The sequence below is a fragment of the Neofelis nebulosa genome, chromosome 5 (assembly GCF_028018385.1).
Source record: "Neofelis nebulosa isolate mNeoNeb1 chromosome 5, mNeoNeb1.pri, whole genome shotgun sequence".
In the NCBI taxonomy this organism is placed as follows: Eukaryota; Metazoa; Chordata; class Mammalia; order Carnivora; family Felidae; genus Neofelis; species Neofelis nebulosa.
In genome coordinates, this window is record NC_080786.1 from 84083842 (window position 1) to 84096522 (window position 12681).

At 40.9% G+C, this 12681-nt stretch overlaps 1 protein-coding gene across 2 annotated transcripts in view; it reads right to left on the reverse strand.

The window, feature by feature from the left end:
- Positions 1-12681, reverse strand: part of LOC131512337 (probable cation-transporting ATPase 13A5) — a 116578-nt gene that overhangs the window by 57463 nt on the left and 46434 nt on the right. For both annotated transcript variants that reach the window (XM_058730857.1, XM_058730856.1), the window contains exons 8-9: positions 8115-8187; positions 6932-7060 (exon numbers count right to left, since the gene is read on the reverse strand). In XM_058730857.1, the coding sequence (XP_058586840.1) occupies positions 6932-7060; positions 8115-8187 (202 nt within the window). The remainder of the gene's footprint in view (positions 1-6931; positions 7061-8114; positions 8188-12681) is intronic.

Genomic DNA, 12681 nt, shown 5'->3' on the forward strand with positions numbered 1-12681 from the left:
TCTGCATGGTTTGCTGCCGTAATTTAAAAAGCAGGCCATTTTAACAAAGATAGTTGTCACCTAATTGTCCCCTCAAGTGTTCTTTAAGCCCAAATTTATGCTAGGTAATTAAGGAGCTATAAAGCAAGTATATAGCTATTGTTATTTGCCTCTCATTTATTTATCAACCCATTCATCCATTCACTTGACAAATATTTTTAAGTGCTTATTTTGTGCCAGGCACTGTTCTAGGTGCTTAAAATAATGAACAAAACAGAAATCCCTCCCTCAGAAAGCCCAGGGAGTCAAGCCAGTAAGTAGCAGTAAATAAATGATTAAAGTACAATAAAGTAAGGATTTTGGTAGTATTACTGGGTGATCTGAAGATCTAACCCAGAGGACCAGGAAACATTTCCAGAACAACTAATAAATGACAACTCAAAAGGAAATGAGGCCAACTAGATCAAGGAGGAAAGGAAATTGTTCTTGGAAGAAGTGAAAGATCATTCTGTGCCCTTGGCACTAAAAATGGTTGAGAATGTTTGGGACATTGAGTGTAAGGGTAGAGGTAAGCCGTCCTAGAAGTACAGAGATGAATGAGAAATTATGCCTTCATAAAACCTCTTAAATGTTCTTCATGATCTTTGTGGAGCTTGCAGTGAAAGATAAAAACCAATATAACAAGACAGGGCCTCTCTTTTTTCTTTCTGGATGATCTCAGCTCCATTCTCATTAATACATAATTAATTAACAATTAAAGTGTTAATTAACAATTAATTAAATAGCTAGATCGATAATGTCTAATCTTCATTTCCTCTCTCCTGTGCTTTTGTTCTATGTTTCCCAATGGTGGGCTGTTCATCCCAACCTGGATATCCCACTAGCATCCCTAAGTCCACATACCTAAAATCCATACTATTTTGTTTAATTTTTATTTTATTTATTTTTGAGAGACAGAGTGGGGGGGGGGTCAGAGAGAGAAGGAGAGAGAGAATCCCAAACAGGCTCTGCGCTGAAAGCCCAATGCAGGCCTTGAACTCACAAACCGGGAGATCATGATCTGAGCCACAATCAATAGTCGGATGCTTAACTGACTGAGCCATCCAGGCACCTCCGTACTAATATTTTTACCACTAAACATCCTCCTGACTTTTTCTTTGTGGTATCATCCTTTTGCTGAGTGACAGGTTTACAGTCTCGGAATCACCTTTGATTCCTCCTCTTCCCGTGCTCTGCTCTCTCATGGTCTGATTCCCCAATTCCTAACTGCTTTTCTCCATGAGTATGTCTCACCAAGTAACTCTTGGACTCTTGCGTTTGGGTCCCAAGGGCTTCACTAGCAATCACTATCTAGTGGTGGCTGCCTTACCAATGGATTACCTATAATTGGCTCCTTGACATGAAAACCATTTTAATAATAATAATTTGAGTCTATGGTAGAACTAATATTTCTTTTTTATGAAAAAGTATCTCACCCACAATATGCCTTGACCTCTTGAGTTGGAAAAGACCTCCAGTCCTTCCTCCTATGTGTCTCCTTTGCTATGAGGCTACTACTGCACTCACACACTCTTGATGCTGTATGGATGGGGATTTTCCCACAACGAGCAATTCCGTGACACTAGATGGTTGTCCTACAATTCAATTCAATTCAACTCAATTCAATTCAATTCAATTCTAGATATAGCATCAGATCCCACAGGTTAAGGACTCAGTCCCACAGGACTGCTCCCATGCCACCTCAGATGCTAATTGCAAACCCACATTGTCAACTGTGCTTCTGACTAATAAATCCGAGGTTCCCATAATCCCCTTCTTGGGTTCAATTAATTTGCTAGAGCAGCTTATAGATCTCAGGGAAATACATTTACCAGTTTGTTAAAAGATCTGGTAAAGAATATAGGTAAATAGCCGGATGAAGAGATACATAGGGTAAGTTTTGGAGGGGTCTCAAGTGCAAACTCTTTTGGTAGATTTTCAAAGCCACCACAATCTGAGCATTACTGGCTCTTTTTCCTACACACTCCAGCTAATCTAAGCCACTTGCATATCCTGTTATACATATATATATATGTATTCTTAGATGATACCATTCCTCTACTTCCCCTGATGGTGGGAAGACAGGGTATTTAAGATACAAAGAAAATTAGCTCAGAGTTCAAAAGGATACATTTCAGAGATAAAAATAAAAGTGCTAATAACTTCCTCACTCCCAGATTTAAAAAGCATTAGAATGAATTTAAAATTCCATCAGTCTTTTGCTAAATGTTCAATTAGCAAAATAACATGTCATATTTCTAATTTGGAAATAGTATTCTATTGATTATAGTTACAAAATCTAGGTTCTATCTCTCCTAAGTAATAACTGGTGGCAAGGACTTTGACATATATAACTTTGTATATTCCTCATTTTCCTTGCTGGTATGTGATAGGTTGAAAAGACTTATTTTTGCTGAATGCCTGGATGAACTGAATAAAAACAACTGCCCAGGTTTTCCTATGATTGGTTTTTCAACAACCAGTTTTCTACATGGTGCATTTTTTTATATCCTAAGGTGCAAGAAGCCATACAATTTTTATTAGTGATCTTGAAAAATCTCAGGAAATTCCTTTAGCCAGGCATTGTCCCTAACTCACTGTCTTTAAAAATTATGATATTTAGCCTTTGTTTGATATTTATCCTTTGTTTGGATTTACCACTTGTAGTCTAAGTGGCTTTGGAAAAGGGATAGGACATTTTGACAAATCTCCAAATCATCATACCACATTGTTTTGAAATCTACCTTTGTGAAAGCAGATACTTAGAGATGATTTCTAATGTTTTTATGCCTATGAATCACTGAATATTAATCCATTATATATTCATAGACTAATATTAGTGGATAGTTTCTGCACACACAACCAATGACATTCGTGGCAGGCAGACATTCAATCAACCAGGGATGGAAGCCATTTGGAGATAATGTTCCAAAGATAACATTCAAATCAGATATGATTTTACACAGAAATGACTTTCAAGTCTCTTTTACACTACTCACATATTAAGGAGCCTCATGCTTGGCCTTTCTTGGAATCTCAAGAAAGGACAATTTGCCTACAAATCTATGAAATTCTAAGTAGCCCGGAGAGTGTTTCACAAGGAAAAACATTCATCATCCACTTCACCTGGCTTCTAGGACCCGGAAGTCCTGGTGCTGTGAAGCAGGATTCTCTCCCTTGTCCCCAGTGAGCCAGTGCCTCTGCATGGAAGCAGTGTTTGAAATGCCATGCCCTTCTTTGTTTCTACTTCTGGGGCCATTAGACTGTGAGCTGTGTAAGGGCAGTGGCCATCTCTCATTTGTCTTGGTGACTCCAGCACACAACATAGTGCCTGGCACAGAGGAGGCATTTCTGAACCTTTACTGAATAAGTGGATAGGCAAATGAATAACTGAAAGAAAAGGAGAAGTGAGAGACTGGAGGAAAGGAAAAAGGAAGAGGGAAAAGACTTATTAACTCATTATAAGCTTGTCGGACAGGATGTAAATGGGAAATCACCACTTAGGAAAATTTCTGTGTACCCAACTGGGATCTCTGCATACTTCCCCCCCACCACACACACACGTTTCAAATACATCGCTGATTCTGTGAGTAGAGGGAGAAGGATGGGATTGTGGCAGAGTGAATGAATCCTGCCACTCTCTGCCATAATCACCTCTAAGAGAATGAGGGAGCAGTAGTTTCAAGCATGGGCTCCCAGGTCAAAAGGCCTGGGTTTGAGTGTTTTCACTTCTTCATAGAATTTATAAGCATTGGAAATTTATGTCATTTACCTATTTTCATGTTTTCTTTGTCCCCACTAGAACATCACCTCTATGAAGACAGATTACTATCTGCCTTGTTCACTGTTGTATCCCTAGCACATAGTAGAGCATTCTGGAATAGGAGCTAATATACATTTGTGGAATGAATGAATGAATGAATGAACAAATGAATCCAAATAGCAACTCTACCACTTTTAAGCTGTGTGACTTTAGACCAATTACTTATCCTTTCTGGCCCTCAGATTCTCCCACCTTATAGATTCATAGGTTGAATGAAATAATATACGTAAAATATTAGCATAGTGCCTAATACATATAAGAAATAAGAAAAATTAGCTTTTGTGCCAAAAGAAAGTTTCCAGGCATTAACATAATTTCCCCCATAATATCCCCCTTTTGCCTCTTGACCACTTTATGAGGAGCTAGATCTTGAAGGAGCCCATTGTCTCCAGAGGCAGAAAGGATAGAGAAGTTGATAGCTGGCTTCTGGGTTTTACACATCATTTGTAAGTTTGACCATGAATTTTAAAGACTACATGAGAATAAGAACAAAGTTTTCCCGTTCACCTGCCTTCCCTCCACTACTTTTCTAGCTACATAAAAATCCCTAGATTGGGAGTTGGAAGAAAATCCAAAGGAAGCTTAGATGTTGTGTGTACTTGAGAGAAGGGGCCGGCACAAAAGTAAGGTAAGGAAAGACCCTAGAAGTTTGTGGAAACAGAGAAAGAGGCATCAGTAGGCCTCTTTTTACAGGGAGATAGGCTTGGGACATTTCTCAAGCCCAGAGCAGAGTGGAAGCAACAGAAAGGAGGGCTGCCCTAGACAGACCCACCTCCCCAGTGCCTTGCACAACTTCAAGTAGCCAGACTTGAGTCAGGAGACCTGCCAACTGGTGGGGACAACTGTCTGGCTTGGACCAGATATTTTGCAACACTGCTTACTTTCAAGGATGGCAAGATTTGGAGCAAAAATTAAAAAGTAAGTGTAGTTATACGATTACGTTTCTTGCATAGTTGAGCTTATGACAGTAGGACGAGGCTAAGGAGAGGAGGATGAAGAAGACCCTACAATGGATGTGTGTTATGGGCAGGACTACCCAGTGGAGAGAAAAAGATGAGGAGGCACAAGGAATGTCAGCTCTACCCCTCTTAGAATCTGCTTCCTCCTCACTCTGGTGGCCCCTCACGTCTGGGAGCAAAAAATACCACCTCCAGCCCTGATACTGGCTAGCTGGGCAGTCTGGTCCCTTCTCACGTGCATTTCCTCATTTGTAAATTGGGCATTATAATAATTCCTAATTTGTTTATCCTATGATGAAGTGAGATATAAAAATTATTTCTAAAACATTCATTGCTCTAAAGATGTTTGGAGTATTTGCTAATTCTCTTCTAAATAAAGACTTCTATATATACGAAAGACTGGTTTGCACATGGGACAAAAAACAAACAAACAAACAAACAAAAAAAAAAACCTGAGTCACATTCTTGGACAAATGCTCGAGGAAGACATATGCAGTTTCAGGAATCTAAGCATAATCTTATTGTTCAATCAGGATCCTTTTTACAAATGTATACGTGAGTGGGCAGATCTATGTAGACTATGTAATAAAGTATTTAGAGTATGATGGCCTTAGATCTTTCCAAAGAAAACAATGAGAAAGAAATATATTTCTGTTTTATGTGTCTGTCTCTAAAACGGATTTTTACCAGTACATAGTTTACACAGATATTAATGCTGGTGACCTTCTTTTTCTAGAAGTAGACCTAAGAAAAGCCACTCACTGCTTAAGATCATTTTAGGTCAGTTTTGCACATTGAAAGGCAGCTTTGTTTGCCATCTCCACCATTTCTTTCTCTGAGTTTTCCTCAGAAGTAAGGCAAGAACCAAACACCCCAGTCAGTAGACCCAGCGGAGTAAACACTGCGATCTCTCCTTCCCTTTTTTCTCACAGCCATGCTCTGTCACCAATGAGAGAAGCCATTCTTCACTGGCAGGCTGCTGGGAAATGTGAGACAGTTGCTGTCTTTGGTTTAGGAGGCCAGTTTTTCTTGGGCATGAGGTTTGCACGTGGGGTGCTATGGCAACATTCCAGATGAAAGATATCATCAGTATGCAAATCCTCATCACTATCATTATAAGGCAGTTAGATTTCAACACACTAAAGGGGCATTTTGTAATGATACCGAGCATAGTTATGTTTACTACATTTCCTTGTCTCAATTTTAAATTAAGCAGACCCATTTTTAATGTGAAATCTGCTTGTGTTGAACAATTTAGGAATCGATGATTCTCTTTACATTTAGGTGATATTAAAAAAGTGTGTGTGTGTGTGTGTGTGTGTTTTCCTGTCTTTAGCAACTTGGGAACAGAAAAACACAACAATTTGTAAGCACGAAAGACACATTCTTTCTATTTTTGTGTTGTATAGTTTCTTCTCTCATCATGATGTCCCATGTGTTTTGGTTTTTGCCTAAAGAATATTTTCTGAATAGTGCCTTCCTAATTACACAAATTCAAGTGAACTTTACAAAGCGCAAATGAGAGCAAGGACGACAGTTCAAAACGTTGTTACAAGAAAACTGGCTTTCTGCTTGGTCGGATCAACTGGAAACACAATTCTAAAGAACAGAATGTTACACTGACTTTCCTGAAGGTTCAACTCAATACTCTTCCACAAAAACTGGGGCTCCGTTTTCCATCCACAGAGAGCAGAGCTGTATAAAATCTCTGCATCCTGCCAATTATAAGAGTTGTTGGTTTCCGGTTGTGTTCTGTTTGGATAGGTGTGTAAACCATGCTCATGTTTATGAAGACATCGTGCATCAAGTAGTCTATTCTCTCACCGTCCTCTGAACCAAACGATCTTATTCACCCCACGCACCAGGAAATTAACCAATCACATATATTAGACTTTTCTTCTAATTTTGTATTTATTATTTGATTCTTATATTACGGGTATACATTATATAAACGGGATACATTTTATCCCGTTTGCATTTATGGAGTCTTCACCTGCATGAATAGCCTAGCCGTGTCTACCTCACCTATCTTTCAATATCTTAATATCAGGCAGGTAAGGATATGTTGATCTGCTTTGTTCTTGGCCGAGATGTTGGACAGGAAAGAAGCAGCTCCATGGCAATGGCCTACCTGTGAGCATGCCTTCAGTCACCACACAGCTTCCATCAATCAGGATAGCATCACATGGCAATGAAGTTTTTCCTGGAAGAATAAGAGTATCCCCAGGAACCAAGAGATGGGATTCCAGCTTCTGCAAACCTACACAACAAAGTTCCCGTGACTGGCTGAACTTTTCCTGTTTTTACTTAAGAATGGGGGAAGGGGAGGGGCGCCTGGGTGGCGCAGTCGGTTAAGCGTCCGACTTCAGCCAGGTCACGATCTCGCGGTCCGTGAGTTCGAGCCCCGCGTCAGGCTCTGGGCTGATGGCTCGGAGCCTGGAGCCTGTTTCCGATTCTGTGTCTCCCTCTCTCTCTGCCCCTCCCCCGTTCATGCTCTGTCTCTCTCTGTCCAAAAATAAATAAAAAAAAAAAAAAAAAAAAAAAAAAAAAAAAACGTTGAGAAAAAAAAAGAATGGGGGAAGGGGAAAAAAATTTTAAAAAGTACAGAGAGGGAGGGAGGCAAACCACAAGAGACTCTTAAATACTGAGAACAAACTGAGGGTTGATGGGGGTTGCAGAGGAGGGGAAAGTGGGTGATGGGCATTGAGGAGGGCACTTGGGATGAGCACTGGGATGAGCACTGGGAGGAGAGCACTTGTTGGGATGAACCACCCAGCCAGTTTCTGCTACTCTGGGCTGCAACTCCCTGCTCCTTACAGAGAGCCATGGCCACCCCAACCCAGGGTAAGTCAGAGCAAATACCATTTACAAGCATTCTTCGGGTCTGGATTCTGGATAACAGATTGAAGTGTTAGAATTCAAGGTCTGTTTGGGATCATTAGTTGGGGAAATCAAAACGCCTCAAGAAAGCTTACCCAGTAACATTCCAGTGAGTGAAATATGGGAAGGCAGAGGGAATTGGAAGCGACTCAGACACTGGGTCAAAATGGTTCAATCAGGAGGAGGCATGCAAGGTACTCAGGGTACAAAATTCAGTGAGGTGCTCACCGTCTGGGTCCTGGAAAAGCAGGTCAGAGTTTGCCTGACCTTTCCTCCTTAAGTTTGTCATCTGAAAAGTCTTATTTACCTTACTTTAGCCTCCGTCCTGGGTTTCATCAGAAGAGGTTTTCTCCTCAACTAATAATCGATAACAAATGGGACTGATTCCACTCTGAAATATCAGGATGCTGAAGATGGCAGAACATATCACGTACCTTTGTCCTTTACCATGACTGTAACCTGGACTTTGTTGTGATCCTCCACAAGGTTGTGCAGCTTCACTGATTGCTACCAATTCAAAGTCAACGTTTAAGTATCAGATAGTCCATAACCGGAAAACCACATGATCTCAATACTGTAAATACCAAGCCTGTCACACAGCAAAACTTCCTTGGGCAAAGGCTCACGCTCTACTTTAGCGTTTCTGCTTCCCTGCCCCAATTCCTACCGCAGCCAACCCCCGACTTATAGCAACAAATATGGTAATTAGTTTAGTGCTATTTCAATTCCAGGAAACATAATGCACAACCACTGTCCCCAAGGACCAACGCTAAGTCCCCGAGGTTGTACTTCTTAAGGGCGCACGATGACACAAGGGAAGAACAAGACCATGAACAGATTAGGTTCCCTCTCGGTACCCGTTTCCCTGTCTATAAAACAACAAAAATGAATTTGATCTTTCCATTGTAGAAGCCTGGGAATATTTGAGTTATGTTTTGATTTTACGTGGAATTTTATCCTCTCCTTTACAAACTGGTGGATTTTCCTATTGGGTCAGTCTGGAGACTGAAGCCATGATGCTCCAGAACCCTAGTGCTTCCCCTTAGGCATTATTCAGCTTAGTTAACTCCCTTTTCCTCATCTGAAAGTGGAGATATTAACAGTACCTCTTCTAGAGGGTTTTCAAAATTTAAGTAATGCTTCTCTTAGTTATCCCTTTGGATATTACTCATTACGATGGTAAGAGCTCAGCAAGGGTTAATGATTAATAAGAAAGTTGCTGTTGGAAAAACAGCATTGTTTTGTCTAATGCATCCCCTTGGAAGATTTGCTTAGGGTGGAATTCACTGAGATACCACCCTGGGCTAAGTGGAGGAAATGGAAGCAGCCTGGAGAAGCGAAGGCAGCATCTACTGGGATAACTCAGGAGACAGGAAGGCAGAGGAGTGAGGGCAAATTGTCCACACAGTTCCATACACTGACTGTAGGCGACGCCATTGGCAGAAGCATCCCTGGAAGGCACTGCCTCCTTCTGTATGGACGTCACTTACTTGGATACTTCTAACTGGAAGAGATCTGAATACCGTCAACAGTACTTTAAACATAGCTTAACCTAATTCAAGTATAAAACTTTCCCTTTTAGATGATAGGGTAAATTATTTTTATCTGCCCTCTTGATGATTTTTAAGGTAGCCAATGTCACCAGATAAACATTACACACAATTACACAATTTTCCTCTTGAGAGAAATTAATAAATTTCGTGTTTCTATTTATACAGAACAATTTCTTATTTACTCCATTTTTTTTTTAGGAAAGGCAACACTTCAATCATTTGGAACAACTGAATGGAAGAAATGCTACTGCTGTTCGTTAGGTACATAGTCATTGCCCTAACTTGACTTTCTGAGGCTTGCTTATTGGGGCATCCATTTTACTGATGGGTAATAGCGAGAAAGTCAGCCGTGGTTCTGGGACAAGAACACTGGATTCATTCAGGACTCCTGAGTCGTGGGTCAAGTTTACCCACTAACCAGCCATGTACCTGTATATAAGAAATTTCACTTTATGTTACTTGTTCTTTCTGTAAACAAATGACATTGAATTGAATCATTTTCAAGCTCCTTCAAAACTCAACATGTCTGATACGGATATGTTTTGCATATCAGAGATTTAGTCAAAGCCCCTAAGACTTCATAGAAGAAATAACCTGGGGTTTATAAATGGCTCACAGTATTATTATTAGGCACTTTAAAACAGTAAGCAACTACTACGTGCCAAGCACTGTTGTAAGCACTTGAAATGTATTGCTTGATTTTTTTTCTCCTCAAAATAATCCTATGATGATGTTATTGTCTCCAATGTACATATAACAAAATAAAATGACCAAAAAGAAACAAAAAACAAAAACAAACCAGGGTCTTGGAAATGTTAAAGTAACTTGCCTTCAATCATTTACTTACTAAGTATTAAGATTGACAGTAAAACCTGGGTTTATCTGACTCTAAAGCCTTTTCTGTTGATGAATATGTTCCCCTAAAGTGTTTGAAAATAGCTTTTTTCCTTTAAGAAGATAAATAACCTTCCTTTGTTATAAATTTCTTTAAGTTACTTTCTTGCTTAGCAAACTCTTCTAGTCACTGCCATGAGAATTTCACCCTAGCTTAAGAGGATGATAATCAACACATTTGGAAGTGGTGAAGTATAAGTTCAAAATGCCCTCTCAAAAATCATTATGGCATCAAGCTGGATTTATTCATCAGGCTTAGCATTCTGCGAAACCTGCCATGCTTCCATGCCTTCGTTCAAACTATTACCTGGAATGCTCACCCAGGTTTTCTACCAGCAAACTCCTAATCCTTTACATAAAGTCTGGCTCAGGGGCGCCTGGGTGGCGCAGTCGGTTAGGCGTCCGACTTCAGCAGGTCACGATCTCGCGGTCCGTGAGTTCGAGCCCCGCGTCAGGCTCTGGGCTGATGGCTCGGAGCCTGGAGCCTGTTTCCGATTCTGTGTCTCCCTCTCTCTCTGCCCCTCCCCCGTTCATGCTCTGTCTCTCTCTGTCCAAAAATAAATAAAAAAAATAAAAATAAAAAAAAAATAAAGTCTGGCTCAAACGTCACCTCCACTCCATAAGTCTCTAACATCTCAGAAAGAATTCATTGTTCTGCTCCCTGTGTTTCCGCCTGTATTAGTGTATGACCAATTCCATTACAGGCGTTTTCTTGTCAGGTCTCCTGTGTGAGGCAGGTGGTTCAAAGAGCCAAACACTCATCTATGTACCCCTGGAGTCTGTCACATAGTAGGCCCTCAGCAAGCATTTACTTAATAGAACTGAATTATTCCACGTCTCCCAACAACACTGGAGAAGGATAATATAAGCCTCCTCTCTGAGCTAATGTACCCAGAAACTCTACAAACACAGGTCTCTATGACAACCAACCAGCTAGGAGAAATCAGGTGCTATGATGCTTGCCGTGATTTGGAAGCTCGTTGCCTGATTTTCATTAGGCCCCCTCTGGTTTCTCCAGTCCCAGTTTAGTGGGACCAGGATCAGTTTCCAAGGCTAATTTGCATATTGTTATTATTCCGGCATCTGTTGCTGTGTGTCCTTGTGTTTGCTGTGGCTGGATTTCCTCCAGAGATGAGTAATGAGGGCACTAACTCAGGTGTCTTTTGAGCCCAGCTCAGTCATGGCTAAAGGCAAAGCACCATGGGTCAGATACTCTCAGTGCTATTTCTAGCGGCCGCCTGTGGAGCCAGCAATAGAGTATGCAACACGGCTCAGTGTAAATACAGTTGAGTGCCAGCTCAATTTACACTCATACCTACACCAAACTTGTTAGAGAGGGGCTGCCGAGGGTGTTTCTTGGCGTAGGCAAGGTGCCTCTCTCTTTGCTGCATGATTTGGGGCCACAGTAGATGCAGAAAGATAGTTTATTCCACTCCTGCAAACACCTCCCCTCTTGCAATTTTCAAAAGCTGTTATATTTTTAGCATGATTTGTAAATGACAGTAGATGCTCCTTCCATTTCTAGCAGCCCCTTTCCCAAATATTTTCGTAATAAAATTATCAATCGTTTACTGCTGCAAGGAAATGCATAGGTCTCTTTGAGATTTTGCTCCGTGGGACAGTGTGAAGTACTTGATGTAGAATCAGGAAACCCGGGGCTGGGATCTATAGCCACGATTACCGAGCAAGTCACTTCACCTCCCTGATTGTCCCCATCCCTCCGTCTCAGGTGGTGGGAGGACACCACAACCACATGCGTATCATTTTAGAGGCTGCCATGCCCCACACAAGCACATCTGTCACAGACCGGGGGAGCCCGTTACAAATTGTGCTAAAGAAATATTGATTGGTGAGCATTTGTGATTTAAACTGCAAAAATAGTTTCAGGCAACTGGCCCATTTTGTATAATGTTACAAGATCCCTTAGAGTTTGGGTCTGATAAGCTTTTGTTAACAAATATTAACTGCAAGGGCACCTGGGTGGCTCAGTCAGTTAACAGTCTGACTCTTGGTTTCGGCTCAGGTTATGATGTCACGGTTTTGTGGGTTCAAGTGCCCCATCAAGCTCTGTGCTGACAGCTTAGACTCTGCTTGGGATTCTCTGTATTTCTCTCTCTCTGTCCCTCCCCCCTCGCACTGTCTCTCTCTCAAAATAAATCAATAAAACTTGAAAAAAAAACCCAAATATTAACTGCTAATGGAATTAATGTCTCCTTGTTAAAGCTTTTGCAGTTCTGCCATCAAGTGAAGTTCCCAGGTCAGTTACTATTTTAAACAAAGACATGTAGGGATTTTAAGATGTAGAACCTGAATATTTAAGATTCATTAAAGATTTTAAAATAAATATTGAGAAAATTACAAATAGAACAGAGCATGCCTACTTTTAGAAGAGCACTTGAGCAGCAAAACAAGAAAGGCAGAAACCCAGAAAAAGAGAAACATATTTGACTGCACACATTTTAAAATATCTGACATGGGGCGCCTGGGTGGCGCAGTCGGTTAAGCGTCCGACTTCAGCCAGGTCACGATCTCGCGGTCCGTGAGTTCGAGCCCC